The 17,080-nt window shown below is 39.0% G+C and overlaps 1 protein-coding gene across 3 annotated transcripts in view; it reads right to left on the minus strand.

Annotated features, from left to right (window-relative positions):
* LOC124781027 overlaps window positions 1-17,080 on the minus strand; it is a 109,941-nt gene that overhangs the window by 79,265 nt on the left and 13,596 nt on the right. For 2 of the 3 annotated variants that reach the window (XM_047253837.1, XM_047253827.1), the window contains exon 2: window positions 6,047-6,265. In XM_047253837.1, the coding sequence (XP_047109793.1) occupies window positions 6,047-6,195 (149 nt within the window). In that variant the 5' untranslated portion in view covers window positions 6,196-6,265. Of the gene's footprint in view, window positions 1-6,046; window positions 6,266-10,193; window positions 10,264-17,080 lie in introns of those variants that run through there. The other variant, XM_047253848.1, reaches the window with a different exon arrangement.

Here is a 17,080-nt window from a genome sequence, read left to right on the forward strand (position 1 = left end):
GTCTATGGCCAAAGATGTCATCTCGTGAACTGAGTCTTGGACAATGATATAATCTTGCAAGTATATTCAACAGCATATCTGTATACTGACTGCAAAATTTAGTGCAAATAGGACCAGCAGACAGACATAATGAATTAAAATGTCATGCCTTGAGACTTGGCCTCAAGTCTCAAAAGTATGAAACACGTCGCTCAGAAATATTCATTCAATGTGATTTACTTCAGTTTATGAAGTACTGATGTTATAAATACTACATTGAAGGACACTTGCTTGCATCAATAAATACACTAAATTTTGTGAAAACTAACTCCAAGAGGGATATAAACAAATGAAATTAATGTTATACACATACTATGTCCAATACACTATGCAAGTTATTAATATTGCAGAACAGTTACTTAAATGACAAGACGAACCAGCTATCTTCATAATTAGTATTTTTATTCACTTCCATTGTAATTTTCAAAGCTTCGTTTCACTACTACCACCACTACCACCAACAACAACAACACAACAACAACACTATGACTATTACCACACCACCATGACTATCACAACTAGTACTATCGCTTCACCTTTCTACTGAGGAAACTTCATTACAACATCAAACTGGTGGAAATAGTTTTCTGTTAAATGTCATAATTAATTTAGAAATGAATAATAGTGTATGGGAGATTGCCCACAAGTGTGTAAGGAGATAATGGGTTAGAAGCTGTGAAAAGGCAGTGGAGGATGTGGTAGCATAAAGTTCTCCATCCTCCTGGATTAGTACTTTCAGGCCATCACCCATAGGTTACCTGGCTACATGAAGAGCTCTAGTTACTTCCTCCACTATCTTTCCATGGTTTCCATTCCACAAAAGTTTGGATATCTGCTTGTCACTATGAATACTGGCACCTTATAACCCATACCACCCATTCCCAAGGCCTTCCTGTCGCTAATCATGACGTTTTCCAATGTACTGCCAACTCTGCACCTGGTATGTCCTCCTTCACGAACGTAAGCAACTACATCTTCCAGCACAAGTACTATTCTTTCAAATGCTATATTATTAAACAAATCTGTGCTAAGTCTTGGGAACTTGCATGGTACACATCTATGCTAACCTGTGTATGGAAACCAAAGATGAAACTTTCCTACCCACATAAAATCCTAAGCGATCCACTCAGGTTAGATTCACTGGTAGCATAATCACAACTGAAGTCAAGGGCAAGAGGTGCTGCTCTCATTTTTCTGAAATGACAACACTTTCCCTTTAAACTATTAAACTATATACTGAGATGATAAAAGTTGTGGGAAAACAATATGCACATATATAGATGGTGGTATTATCGCATACACAAAGTATAAAAGGGCAGTGCATTGGCAGAACTGTGAGGACAAGTGACAGCTGTGACTCAGGTGGTTCATGTGAAAAAGCTTCCAACATGATTATGGCCGCATGACGGGAATTAATGTACTTTGAACATGGAATGGCAGATGAAGCTGGACACATGGGGCATTCCATTTTGGAAATTGTTAGAGAATTCGATATTCTGAGATCCACAGTGTCAAGAGTGTTTCAAGAACATTACATTTTAGGCATTACCTATCACCACAGACAATGCAGAGGCTGACCATGCATTTAACGACCACAAGCAGCAGAGTTTATGTAGAGTTGTTAGTGTTAACAACAAGCAACACTGTGTGAAATATCCGTATAAAGCGATGTGTGATGACATGCGACAAACACATCCTGTATGACAGTGTAGCAAAATTTGGCATTAATGGGCTATGGCAGCAGATGACTGATGCGAGTGCCTCTGCTAACACACATCACCTGCAGCGACTCTCCTGGGCTCTTGACCATATCGGTTAGACCCTAGATGACTGGAAAATCGTGGCCTGGTCAAATGAGTCCCAATTTCAGACAGTAACAGTTGATTGTAGGATCTGAATGTGGCACAGACCACACGAAGCCTTGGATCCAAGTCGTCAACAAAGCACTGTGCAAGCTGATGGTGACTCCATAATGGTGTGGGCTGCATTTATACGGAATGGACTGGGTCCTCTGGTCTAACTGAACTGATCATTGGCTGGAAATGGTTATATTCAGCTACCTGGTGATCATTTGTAGAAAACAACAATGGAATCCTGCACTGGCAACCCTTCCACAATTATGGATGGCTATGGAGACAGTATGGTTCAATGTTTCTGCAGGCTTCCAAAGACTTGTTTGGCCTACGCCTCGAGTTGCTGATCTACACCAGACAAAGGGAGGTCCAACACAATATGAGGAGGTATCCCATGACTTCTGTCACCTCAGTGTAAATTCTTCTGCTCAATGACCCGCCTTCTTGGATGTTGATACCCACCTCTCAGAAGAGGTGCATAACAACCTTTGTCCATTTTAAACACACTGTTCACTAACAATAACTTCTCATGTATAGTAATCCCATTTTCACCCATATCATATCCTCTTGTATTCCTAACTCTCTCCGCAAACCTACTAACAAGTAAAAAATAATCTCTCTCTTACTTCCCATGACTATTCTACAACACTAAAACAGAACCATATTCTGCACTGAACTCATCCTTATGCCTTATAGAAAGATGAAAGTGCATGAATTGGACCCTATGCATCCATCAACTATGCCCTATACTAGTCCAGGGCATCTGTGAAGCCAGGCATGTCATATACCTCGCTCAAAAAAAATTTTTGCAGCACCCTAATTACTTGTGTCATTACTGATCTTTATCAGAAACCACTTTGTATATTATTTTAGGCACAGGGATCTGATATGTAGACACACCTTTGTAATAATTATAAAAGTAAACCTGTGCTTTCAATGTACTTCAGTAGACTGCACCATGTCTCCAATCACCAACAATACAATGCCGCTCGTGTACAACGTCAGTCAACATGCCTTGATGGACATTTTAAGCTTCGACTCTGAATATATTTTCACTTCACAACAAGAAGGGTTGTCAGCACTTTATGTTTCCAGTACAATTAGCATACACCACATACATGTCATTCAGACATTCAACCACTATGGGGAGAACACTGAAGATCTTGGTTACCTGCAGTCAATAATAACAAGCTGATGACCACTTTCTATAAATAATGGCTAGTATGTACGCCAAGGAAGATGCAACTCAACTGTATGCTGGCTTTTTGGAGCCAGTTGGGAGAGCTGTGTGAAGTTGGACAGTATGCAGTCATCTCCACACAATAAATTAATCCTCTAGGCCTAAATCACAAACAACAGTACAAATCCTACATTGTGGTGTGCAATGAAGTTGAGTAAGAAAACTTCTGTAATGGAATCTGGATCAATGGTGCTGAATTTAGTCATCAGTGAGTGCAGGATTAGTCTGATTATCATAACAGAAGCATGTGGGTGGTGCCAGGTACCAGTGGACATCTCAGACACATAATCAACAGGTTCAGTTGGGAGATGGGTCTGTCATACTTTGAGGGCTGTGCAGTACTGAGGTAGAATCTTCCAGCCTACTGTCTACCCCTTAAGTCAATGTTTTAGTGATGAATTGAAAATCATAATGCACGAACACACTGCACTTACCTTGTGAATGCCTTCCACCAGGAGAAAAGAAACAAATGAATGGAATGAACTGTGCTATCTGCTGACGTGAACACAATTAAACATGCCTGGTTCCAATTGGAACCTGCAAAGTGTCATTGCAAGAGCCCTCCCCAGGGCCACCACCAGTGGGGCAGGCTTGATCAGCAATGTCTCATTCACGTTGCAGACACCATGCTACGATGAATCCCACTATGACACAATTCATGGGGTGCAACAATGTTGATACTGCATATTATTCAGCAGCAGATTTTGATTTCGCAGATGTGCACTTTTGAAGAGCCTGCCCTTATTTTGGTTATTGTTTTGTTTTATATCACAGTTCAGTTGTTCTCCCCCTCCCCCAAGTCTTATTTTTAATTCTCTGCTCTTGAATTGAGCCCACACAGATTCATAGATGTGCATATGGTGCAAAATGTTTATGGGAAATTTATGAACATCACAATAATCAGATCACAGCTAATGGGCTAGAACACAAATCAACAAGCCATTTGTCCAAACAGCTACCTACATACTTTTTTTGCAGGTGGAACTCCTATAGATCCAAGAGTCCCACAATGTTACTGTACTCAGCTTCCATTAGTACTTGCCCTCCATCTGTCTCTGCATCCCTTCCTAGTACTGCCCCTGTTCTCATTCAATGCTACTCCCCCCCCCCCTCTCCCACCCATATGAGTACAATTCCATCTTCTTCACTCAATAGCTTCAATTTCCTCACTGTTCTTTATTCTATTTATACTTCCAGATTTCTCATATAATTCCCCTTCCTCCCTTCCTTCCTTCCTCCCTCCCTTCCCCCTCTCTCCTCAACACCCAGTATCTCTTGTCTTTTTCAGTCCTGCATTTGCACTTGTTACTTGCTTCACTTGAGCCTTTGAATTGCTTTCAATGCAACTTTCGTGCATCTCTTCATATTTAAATTAACTATAATGTTTCACAGACAAATATTTCTTTAAGTAGGAACTTGACGAATCAGTCACAGAACTGTGCTTTGAAGTGTATACTACCAAAAAGATGACAGCTGCTATAACTTATATATCATATATTTTTTTACTGCGAAGTGAAAAGCTAAATATACAAATTGGCAACAGTACTTGACGGATTACTAATTTAACCATGTCTCATTTGATACTAGGGATCCTTTACAGTTTTGATCATCTCCAACAAAGTTTCATGAAAGGATGGAGATACAATTTGTTTTAAGTTACAGAATTTTATTAATTACGCAGAAAAAGCATGTTCCACTGCACAGTACCACTCTGATGTAGTTCCAATGCACTATAGCACTTTCATATATAAATTTTAACAATACAATGGTCATTGAAACATTGATAACAAGATCCTGAAACTGTTCATGTGAATAAAAATATCTTAATGGTGACTGTGGAGAGAACTGTCATCGCCTTTCTTTGTAGAGTTTTTTCCTTATTAAAAAGGCTGTTGGCAGAAATCTATTGTTGAAATCTCTTATATGGTGACACATGCTGAGACTGTGTTCTCTTTTATCAATTTCATTACATGTCCAAAAGTAATGAGCATGATACCTGTAACTTGTAAATCACTAAAGTTACAGATATAAAATTAGTTTTCTGTTCCGTTTAGTGTTTACGCTCTGTAAACTGTAATGTCTGTAAGTGTGGCAAAACACAAAACAGAGAAAGTGACAAAACTGTTACTAGTTTTGGAAAAAAAATAGAAAGGATGTAGAGACTATTCCAGTGGCATATTGTTACAGCATTTGTAACTTAACACAAGTAACAGCTACTTTCCATATAGCAGAGTAAATAAACTTACAAAACATGAAATGATAAAAGTGCTAGATTTCAGAATTGGAAGATTGTTTACATGGCGAGGAGGAGGAACTGGATCTACTTCAAGATTAAGCAGAAAAATCAGCCAGAACTATAGGTCAAGGATGACACTGCCAGACAGTGCAATATAGAAAATAAAAGAAGCAGTGAAAATATGGAAGTTGGTAAGTAAGAAGTCATGAAGTGGGCAATTGAAGTACTGTGGGTCTTAGAACCAATGACATTCTGCAGCACTGCCTCTGGAAAATAAGATTTTAAATTGCCAAAATCATAAAATATAGGCAAATATTATTTTACAATGTATATCCTCTAACAGAATATTCAGACTTGACACAATTACCATCCAATATTTCTCATAACTGTCAGCTCTTATTTATGTTTTGTCAGCTACAATTGATTAGTATTGGTTTTCTTAAATGTTTCCTTGTGGCTGTCTGCAGCTTGATACCTCCTCTATGTGGTGAGTAGCAATCTATCCTTTCCATAGTGCTGTATTTGTGTCTAATTTTAATCTGTAAATTCCTGTCCAATATAGGCATCCATATTTGTACCACAACAGCTAGTACATACATAACAGTTTTTTTATAAGCACTTGAAAATATATGCACACAAATATGTAAGTCTATACAAATAAATTCATTTCTGCATTACCTGTCACAGTCCCACCTAGCTAAGGTCCCAATAGGAAATGGCATCTCAAATTGTTCACCAATAATTTGTGGATCAGCAACAAAGAGAATGCTGACACACTCATGAGATTTCTCACAGGTAAGATTTGGCCAGAGAACATATCTGTGCATTGTGTAACTGAGATACTCATTGTATAACAAAGAGATAAATGCAATGAAATATATAATCCTGACCCTGTTTCTGGAACAAAAAGGAAAAAACAGTATTAGGTTTAACAGCATATACATTTTAGTTTTTTTTAGAGCAATGCAGTATTTAAGACCAGAAAAATAGAAATGCAGTCAAATAAATAAACTATGGCTTTATTATTAAATGATGGTTTTATGTCATAGTAGTAAATTAGCTGACACATCTACAATAATAACTGCAGAAACACACATCAACGAGATTTCCGAAGAGGGGGGAAAAAAATCAAGTTTTGATTTCCTCTCTACTATACTTGTACATTTGTCAATACAAAGTAAAACTGAAGTTAAACAAATAGTAAAAAAAGGTTTCTCAAAGATATGACCAGTTATGTTATCATCTCACGTAGTTGAGGCATTACAAGTTTTGGTGCCATTAATGTTCAATGTCTGGGTCCAAAACAGAAAGAAATATTATGGTCTAAAATACCATTCATCAATTAAAGACATAGCAAAAGTTCAAACTTAACGAGGATGTGGAAGGAAATCAGTCACAGCGTTTCCTAATAAATTTTATTGGTACTTTCTTTCAGGATTGTTGGAAGAGATTTAAATCAATGTATGACGATTTTAACTCTGCTCCTCTGACACTTTAACCACTGCACCATCTCGTATGGTGACATACTCCACAAGATCTGCAATATTAATCCCTCACTGACATCAAGTAATGCAACTGATTTTTCAGATCCCCACATCCATTTACCTTAGCAGCTATTTTCCATAATTGCCAACTATTACTTAGCATAGCATTTACAAAAGTTGATTCAAACATCACCACACAGGTGCCACAAGTATGGAGTATCTAGCGTAATCACTGTAAAATGATCCCTGCATGAATGAATAAATTTCCTTCACTTTTACGTAGTACAAGCTGCAACCATTACACACATTTAATCACACAAAATATCTTGACTTCTGTATAAAAATACAGCAGTGGTTGAAATAAGGTGAACTCAATGTCAAACTAGAGTCCATTCATTCATTTGTTGTATTTCATTCATCCCATCAAGAAGGAGAACCTTTAGGTATGTAGAACAAGTTGAAGTATACAGCGACAAAAAACAAGCAACTGGCAGAAACTTAATTTGTGTACTATTAACAATAAAATATCACTACAATGCTTAATCCTATCCACAATTATGCCAGCTAAATTTAATCAAGTACATCAGAAAGAGAGCTGCCATTTTGAAAAAGCTGCTGCCTTCTCAACTGTTTGTCTGCTACTGTTAGCTTAATATTTACTTGCTTGTATTTTTCAAAGAAAATAGTTACCTACACCAGTAAATACTAAGTCCTGTTTACAGCAAATTACTTTGTATCACGCAGCTTTACAACAAACAGTAATACTTGTCACAAAGCTAACAAAATTATTCAATACTTGAATCTTGTAGATATTCAAATAATTTATAGGAAGTGTGGTTAATGAGGAATTTTTCAACTTTCCTCAGAAATGGTTGGGATTTCCAATTTCCTACTTCATGAAAGATGTGAGCTTGTTGAGTACATTGGCACAAAAGTACATAACCCCCCTCTGAATTCCAGACAAGAAGGCGAAGTCTACAAGTAAACTACTTTTGTACTGTGATTGTGTACATCAAAGTTCTGCCAGAACTGAATTTTATCATTGGCAATAAAAACCATTAAGGAATAATCATGATAGGCTTACTGCTCACTTCTGCTGAATAAATAATTACTTAGTTTCATGTTCCATGAATCATTTTTCACAATGTGTGGAACAAGTCATTTTACATTCACATTGCAAATTAATCTAAATATGACTACATGCTGAACATTTTTAAGACTATTTGTTTTAATATATAAAAGACACAGATGTGAGTTAGTAATTATCCCCATCACCTTTTACACATTGCAATACCAAAAATTCTTCTGTGGAATAGGAGTAGCTGTCAAGGAGAAACTTTTTCTGTTTGTTTTCAAATTGTACTTTGCTGTCTGTCAGACATTTTATATCATAGGGTAAGTAATCAAAAATTTTAACTGCAGCACTGTGTACACCTTTTTGTGCTAAAGACAACCTTAATGTGAAGTAATGAATGTCATTTTTCCTTCTGGTATAGGGATTATGTACATCACTGTTCCTTTCCAACTGTAGTGGATTACTTACAGCAAACTCCATGAGGGAATAAATATACTGTGAAGTTGTAGTCCGAATGCACAACTCCTTAAAGAGATGTCTACCAGTTGATCATTGGTGAGCACCACATAGTCCTTTTTTGAGCAAGAAAAACTTTCCTTCTTAAAGATGAGTTACCCCAGAACATTACTGAATAAAAATATACAAAATATGACAAACTTACTGATTAGACTCTTCCCAAAAATTTGCAATGATTCTAAGTGCAAATGTGGCTGAACTAAGTTTTCCAAAATGTGCTTTCTCCACTTTAAATTCTTCTCATAAATATGGACACTTAAGAATTTTGAAGTTCCCACCCTATTTATTATTTTCTCACCATGTGTTACATTTATAACCGTGTAAAATGTCTAGATGCCCAGAAGTGAATGTGTTGAGTCTTTTTAAAATTGAAGGCGAGACCATTCGCAGAAAACCAGTCAAACATACTTTTAAAAATATTGTTTACCATTTCTTCTGTTTCTGTACATATGCTTGGATTATTGACATAACTATTGTTATCTGCAAAACGAAATAATTCTGCTTGTTATATATTAGACAGAATATAATTTAAACATACGAGGAACAATAATAGACCTAACTTGAGCCTTAGGGAACCCCATACACGATTTCTCCCCAGTCAGATTTACGTCCCTGGACTATATTCGTTGGATGTCTGCCTCCGTAGTGTAGCTGTAGCATTACCACCCACCACACAGGGGGGGCCGGGTTCGATTCCCGGCAGGGGACTGGGTGTTGTGTGTCCTTCATCATCATTGATTCATAAGTCGCCGATGTGGCGTCAACTAAAAAGGACTTGCAATACGGAGGCCGAACTCCCCCGCATGGGGCCTCCTGTCTAACAATGCCATACAATCATTTCATTGGTTGAATTATTAAGTACAACTTAACTTTTTTTTCATCAGCTATGACAGCATTAATTGGTTGGCTGTACCATCAATCCCATAAAACTTCAATTTATCGAGGAGAATACTATGATCACACAGGCAAATGCCTTAGATAGAACACAGAAAATATCAACTGGCACTATTTTATTATTTAATGGTTGTAAAATTTGATGAGTGAACATCTTCTGAAACCAAAACTCTGACTTATTCGGGATGTTACTGTTGCTAAGGTGAGATATTCTATAATCTATCACCTTCTCAAAATTTTGGAAAATGATGTCAGGAGTGAAAGGGGTTGGTAGTTATTGACATCTCTCTTATCACCTTTCTTAAATATAGGTTTAACGATGGTATATTTGAGTCTCTCACGAAAAGTGCCTTGAATTAGTGATGCATTACATATTTCAGATAAAACCGGACTTATTATATGGGAACAAATCTTTATTACTCTATTGGAGAAACCATTAAAACCAGTTGAGCTTGTGGGAACAAGAGGCCAAACCATGAAGTGCAGTGTTTATTTACTTCCGACTGCAAACTAATTAAAGAAATATCCATAAATATATGTGGTTTGATTTCTGAGTTGCAATCTTTCATTTTTGGAAGAAAATACGAGTTTCTTAATTTCAGAAAGAGAAGATGGTGGTACATTTATAAAATTGAATTTTATGAGAGTTACTTTTCCAACATACTGCTGCGATTTTTCTCTTCGATTTTTTTCCCTATAATTCCTACTACATTTTACTAAATACATTTACTATGTGTAACTCATCATTTATAGCCCTGTTATTAGGGTTAGGGCTATTATTTGTTTTAGGTGCACTGCCCAAATGATAATCCAAAAGGCGGCAAGAATTGAAAATATGCAAAATAAGCCAACATACTTGTCTTTAGGCCAGCACAATGTGAGATGCTCTTAATGTCAGAAAATGTTTGGACGAGCTTTGTAAATTGTTAAACTGTACTTTGGTTCCATTTTGACTCGTTCAAAGTCACATTGCCATAAATAATGCAACAGACTTCATCAGTATCCTAGCCCCTTATGTCACTAAAATTTCTTAATATGCAATTTTATATACACCACTGGCCATTAAAATTGCTACACCAAGAAGAAATGCAGATGATAAACAGGTATTCATTGGACAAATATATTATACTAGAACTGACATGTGATTACATTTTCACGCAATTTGGGTGCATAGATCCTGAGAAATCAGTACCCAGAACAACCACCTCGGGCCATAATAATGGCCTTGATACGCATGGGCATTGAGTCAAACAGAGCTTGGATGTCATGTACAGGTACAGCTGCCCACGCAGCTTCAACACGATACCACAGTTCATCAAGAGTACTGACTGGCGTATTTTGATGAGCCAGTTGCTCGGCCACCATTGACTAGACATTTTCAATTGGTGAGAGATCTGGAGAATGTGCTGACTAGGGCAGCAGTAGAACATTCTCTGTATCCAGAAAGGCAGGTACAGGACCTGCAACATGCGGTCATGCATTATCCTGCTGAAATGTAGGGTTTCGCAGGGATCAACTAAAGGGTAGAGCCACAGGTCGTAACACATCTGAAATGTAACGTCCACTGTTCAAAGTGCCGTCAATGCGAACAAGAAGTGACAGAGACGTGTAACCAATGACACCCCATACCATGACGCCAGGTGTGGAATGGGAAGCAGTTGTCGAAATGGAAGTATTGCTAGTGGTTGGTGGGATTGATATGGATGGAGGTATTGACGTAGCCATCTTTCGGGTGGTGGTCAACATTGAGGAAGGTGGCTTCTTGGGTTTAGGAGGAATGGGTGAAGCAAGTGGGGGATAATGTGTTGAGATTCTGTAGGAATGTGCATAGGGTGTCCTCAGCCTCAGTCCAGATCAGAATCATCAATGAATTTGAACTAGGTGAGAGGTTTGGGATTTGTGGTGGTTAAGGAGGATTCCTCTAGATGGCCCATGGATAGGATGGCATAGCATGGTGTCATGTGGGTGCCCATTGCTGTACCACAGATTTGTTTGTAGATGATGCCTTCAAATGTGAAGCAATTTTGGGTGAGGGTATAATTAATAATGGTGACCAGGAAGGGGGTTGTAGGTTTGGAATCAGCTGGGCATTGGGAAAGTTGGTGTTCAACAGTGGAAAGATCATGAGCATTGGGAATGTTAGTGCAGAGAAAGGTGGAATCAGTAGTGATGAACAGGATGCTGTGTGGTAAAGGAACAGGAACTGTGGAGAGTCAGTGATGGAAATGGTTAGTGTCTCTTATTTAGGAAGGTGCGTTAAGGGTAATAGGCTGAAGGCGTTGGGTCCATGAGGGGAGGCATTCTCTCAATGGGGACACCGTAACTAGTCACAGTGGGGTGTCCTTGGTGGATGAGTTGAGGGGCTTTTCGGATGCATGTAGAAAGTAGGAATTCAGGGAATGGTAGACATAAGAAGAGATATAGAGATTCAGATGAGAAGTTCTGGGATGAGGAGAGAGTGGAAATCCTGTTGGATTTCTGGAATGGGGTCACTGTGGCAGTGTTTGTAGGTGGACAAATCTGACAGCTGGCAGAGCTGCCAGGTAATCCCTGCAGTTCAAAACCTATGTTCGAGGGTGGAATTATAAGATCGGGATCAGTTTTTACGTGGTGGATTGCTGTTCTTTTTGCAGATGTAAGGTTGGCCTCCATGTTGTGGTATGCAATTTTGTCATATGATGACATGATGGAGACCATGGCTGTTGTTTGAAGACAAATGTTGATGGTGTTAGGACAGCAACCAGCCACAAATTTACTTTTAGTTCCTTTATTCAAAGGCTACCGTTACTGGTTTCCAATCGTTGTGATTCATCCTCAGACGGTTTACATGCTTTCTTTATGACATGTGGTGTGTTTTTTATAGATTAATTGTCCTAAAATATAAATAATACATAATTATAAACACACCACATGTTATGGTATTTGGGGGATGTGAGGCAAGGTTTGCGGTTAAGAAATTTGGAATGTTATCGGGGGTGATTTAGGGGCAGCGAAGGTGAATCACTGTTGGATGGAGAAGGAAATGTAGGGAGGGCACAACATTGGCTTTGTGTCAAGTCTGGTTGGTAGAGTTGGTAGCTAAAAAGTGTTTCCACTGTAAGGACCAGAAGAAGGAGAGAATGTCTTTAACAAGTCCAGCATTATGGCATTTGGGAGTGGGGCAGAAGGTGAGTCCTTTGGAAAGTCTTTTCACTGAAAGCTCAAAGGTATAGTAGCCTTTATGTTGTGTCCGTCTGTGACTCAACCTCTTTCGTATGTTGTTAGTAGCAATGTATACTTTTCATAATACTGTTGTTATTCCATTCTGTAGTTTCCATTGCTTAACAATGTGATTTTATATTTATTGTTTCATTACCAATCATTAAAGAGCTGCAACAAACAAAATACTCTGTGCATTTTGCTTTGTTGGTGTACACTTGGCATGACAAGTGTTGTTCCATCTAATAGCCATAACAGTCAAAAACAGGAACATATTATTTGTACCTGGAAGAGGTAGATCTTATGTGACTGTCACTTAACACAATACACTTCAAATCTACTCGTTTTTTTCATATATCACCACCTCCTTCCTGTTTTAGTGCCTTCTGATTCTGATTCTTCTTCTTCTTCTTCTTCTTCTTCTTCTTCCTCCTCCCCCCCCCCTCCTCCTCCTCCTCCTCCTCCTCCACTGTCTTCTTCCATTTTCTTTTTGTGCTTCCTCAGTTGTTTCATCCATCACAAAATTACATGGAGATGGCATCCAAGGCACACACCTTCGCTGCCGAATGCAGTTATTGCTCCGGGCACCACCTCATTTGGTTGTACCAAGAAACCGAACTTTCCACTTGATTTACATGTAACTGAATTGATAAAGATGTGAGAGGTTGAATTGCATGGCTCCAGTTGTAATTCATAGCTCTGTATTCAAGGTTAGTATTTTTTCTCCATTTTGTGAAGTGAGCAGCTTTACTTTTAGAATCAAATCTCTGTATCCACAACAGAAAGGTGTTGTGTGGTGATATAATAATGACATGTGTTCAAATGATCTGTAGTCATTCAACTGAGAGTTTCATAGTGGTCTTGCCAATGTAGTATAATGCTGCAGAACACCTGTAGCTCAATTGTGACATTAGGTGCAAATAAGTGAATAAGTTTCAATGACAAATGACAAATACACGCTTCTAATGTGCGTTCATCGCGATGTCACCAAACACGGATGCGACTATCATGATGCTGGAAACAGAACCTGGATCTATCTGAAAAAATGACGTTTTGCCATTTGTGCACACAGGTTCGTCGTTGAGTACACCATCGTAGGCGCTCCTGTATGTGATGCAGCGTCAAGGGTAACTGCAGCCATGGTCTCCGAGCTGATAGTCCATGCTGCTGCAAACATCGTCGAACTGTTCGTGCAGATGGTTGTTGTCTTGCAAACATCCCCATCTGTTGACTCAGGGATCGAGACGTGGCTGCACAATCCGTTACAGCCATGTGGATAAGATGCCTGTCATCTCGACTGCTAGTGATACGAGGTCATTGAGATCCAGCACGGTGTTCCGTATTACCCTGCTGAACCCACAGATTCCATATTCTGCTAACAATCATTGGATCTTGATCAACGCGAGCAGCAATGTCAAAATATGATAAACTGCAATCGTGATAGGCTACAAACCAACCTTTTTCAAAGTCGGAAACGTGATGACATGCATTTCTCCTCCTTACACGAGGCATCACAACAATGTTTCATCAGGCAATGCTACTCAACTGCTGTTTGTGTTTGAGAAATCGGTTGGAAACTTTCCTCATGTCAGCACATTGTAGGTGTCGCCACCAGTGCCAACCTTGTGTGAATGCTGTGAAAAGCTAATCATTTGCATATCACAGCATCTTCTTCCTGTTGGTTAAATTTCGCGTCTGTAGCACGTCATCTTCGTGGTGTGGGAATTTTAATGGCCAGTAGTATAAATACATTAGCAGGCAGTTACACTAGTACAGAGCACATCATGGAATTCTACTGAGTACAATGGATTTAATAATAAGAACAGGAACGCTCTCCTCTCAGAAATTTGCATACTTCTAGCATTAACAGGTAATTTTTGTTTGTCTGAAATCATGTGTGCCTTAATGAGATTAAGGCTTAAATGATTAGCTGTGAATCACTTTGAGTCTTGCTCAGTTACTATCTGAGTTGTCTTTCGTAAGGTAGAGTTTGTATACCTGAGCCATCAGCAGACATTATTTAGTACCCCACCTACATTGGGTACCAATGGCAGCAGTGATGCAGAAATGCTGGAAGTTGCCATCAGGCAACCTACCAGTCTGGCCACAAGAGGCAGGACTAATGCGTCATATGGGCAGCACCACTAACAAGGATATACACAGGTCTGCAGACTGCACTGGAGCTTATTCCTTGCTGTTTCCAGTCTATCATCATATCACAACCCCTCCAACAGCCCTGATTTGTTTTTTGACTGTGTTTTTCGCTACTGTCATATGATCAGTGCATAGCTAATGATGATTCTGACTCTGATTTAGTTTACACTTTTCTACTGAGATTCGACACAAAAGTGACTCAAGAACTTGTCCAATTATGCATTTAATGACACAATCACACTCAGTGCCAGTACTATCGCTCATCAGTTCTCGAACTTTGACAACAATAGGTTTCACTGCAGCAGCAGCAACTGCTACAGAACTAAAATAGCAATAGCAACAGCAACAACAGCAAGCACAGCATTCTGCTATCCTGGAACTCTCGTGGCAGTGACAACAACATAATTAACTATGGGCTATGTTAATCAAATACTATGATCATCAGACACGTTTTGTTGCAGGTAGGCTAAGGTTTATCAGTGTCACAAACAACATGGATAGTTTTATACAGCATCGACTGCTGCCTTGAAGGGTCTCTCGCAACAGTGCAGTTTCAACTGTCACAGTTGTAAAGTTAAGTATTATGTAGAATCATTTATTCATGATGTGGTTGTGCACCTTTTCCCCAATAGGACAGTTATGGCATTGGTCACGTCCACTCCTAGTCTTGGTAAAGATCTTAAGACTGCTGAATTTTTTGGGGCTGCTTCCAAGGCTCAGTATATCACCATTAGTGAAATTTTGATATTAAAAGTGGTCAGTCACTGCAATAATTCTCACTAATCATCTTTTTCTTACATCCCTAAGTCTCACCAGAACTCCCGGTCATTCAAATCCCCGACGTCATGAGGGACTTACGTATGTCTGTTGTAATGATTCCCCCTCAGCATCGAGTGTAATAAAAAACTGGTGGGCCGAAAGCATCCTTCCATCTTGACGCTTACGTCTGTGCCTTGCACGTCAGCAAAGCTACAGTCACACCCCGAGTGTGGGCAACATTATACACAAAACATCTGCCCGCACTGTTCCACTCACTGTTGAGCGTAGGGCAAATGCTGACACCTAGCAGTTGTCAACAAGCATCATGTAACAACACAGTCCAGTGAAGACACATCTTTCCACATAGTCATGTCAGCTGAGCATACAATCCAGCAAGCAAAGCAGGAGCTAACACTGGCTCACATCATTTCTGGCCAATTAGTGGAGTTCCAACTGGTTAGCTGCAGTGTCATTAATCAATAAAGACATTTATCAGCACCTTGTCTCATCTCTGCTAAAAACTGCTCAGTGGCGGGTCATGTCTTACTGCCAAAAGACACCTCTAGTTGAAGAATTGCCATTTACATTTAAGTATAAGAAAATTGAACACATACATTCTTACGTGTAGATTCAATTGACACTGTTAACATTTTCACTTTATATGCCTTTATAGCATCTAATTAGTGATCAAAACAGGATCACTTACCAATCTTGGTTCTCTCTCTGCATTTTTAGTGATTTTGTTATGTTGCGCACGAAATTTTGCTGTGAAACCACAACCAATACAAAGAGTTTGCCCTCTACTATTTGCCATCAGAGATGTTCTTCAGGTCGGTCTAACACGGCTTCATCAACTAGGTGTCATTTCCCTGGTATCTAATGGACATCACTAAAAAGTACAATATGTCTACACATATTTGTGGCAATTTTAAAGCAAACAAAAATGCTCAGTCATATGTTGACCTCTAACCTACACCACAGCCAGAGGATTTGTCAACAAAGCTAGCCAGAGAAGACTATTCAAAAACTGTTTTAAAAGATGCATATCTACAATCAAACCAGCTACAGGTCTTAAGCGCGCAATTCAGCATGTTCCTGTGTAATCACTTACCGTTTGGCATTGATAGCATCCCAGTCAGTATTTGTTTATATGTTCAGATGCGCTAACAAAACTAACGTGGTTCCATTAAAAAAACGTAGGTTTGTGTTAAAAAACATACTTCCGTGAATTTTTGTATGGTTTGTATTAAACAATTACACTAGCCCCTCTCCTCACATTCGGTCTGTGGAATCGGTTCGTCAGTATTTGATGTGGTTTACGAAATATATCCAGCGGTAACGTTAGGTGACTCACCCTGTATTATGCCAATGTACGACCAAGCCAACATGATAAACTTGCTAGTGCCCACTAACCAGAAACAACTGTGGACTTTTCTTGGAAAACAATCATCTACTCTGCTAAGTTTGTACCCCAAGCAGTGCAAATTGCTCACCCACTAAGTCCACTGTACAAAAACAACACTGGATTTGTGTGGTCAGCAGAATGTCAACAGGCTTTTCAACTATTTAAGGAGTGTGAAAAGAACACAATGCTTGATACCGCATACACCAGGCTTGTGGATGAAGCTCGCA

Source organism: Schistocerca piceifrons, chromosome 1 (assembly GCF_021461385.2).
Source record: "Schistocerca piceifrons isolate TAMUIC-IGC-003096 chromosome 1, iqSchPice1.1, whole genome shotgun sequence".
NCBI classification, from domain to species: Eukaryota; Metazoa; Arthropoda; class Insecta; order Orthoptera; family Acrididae; genus Schistocerca; species Schistocerca piceifrons.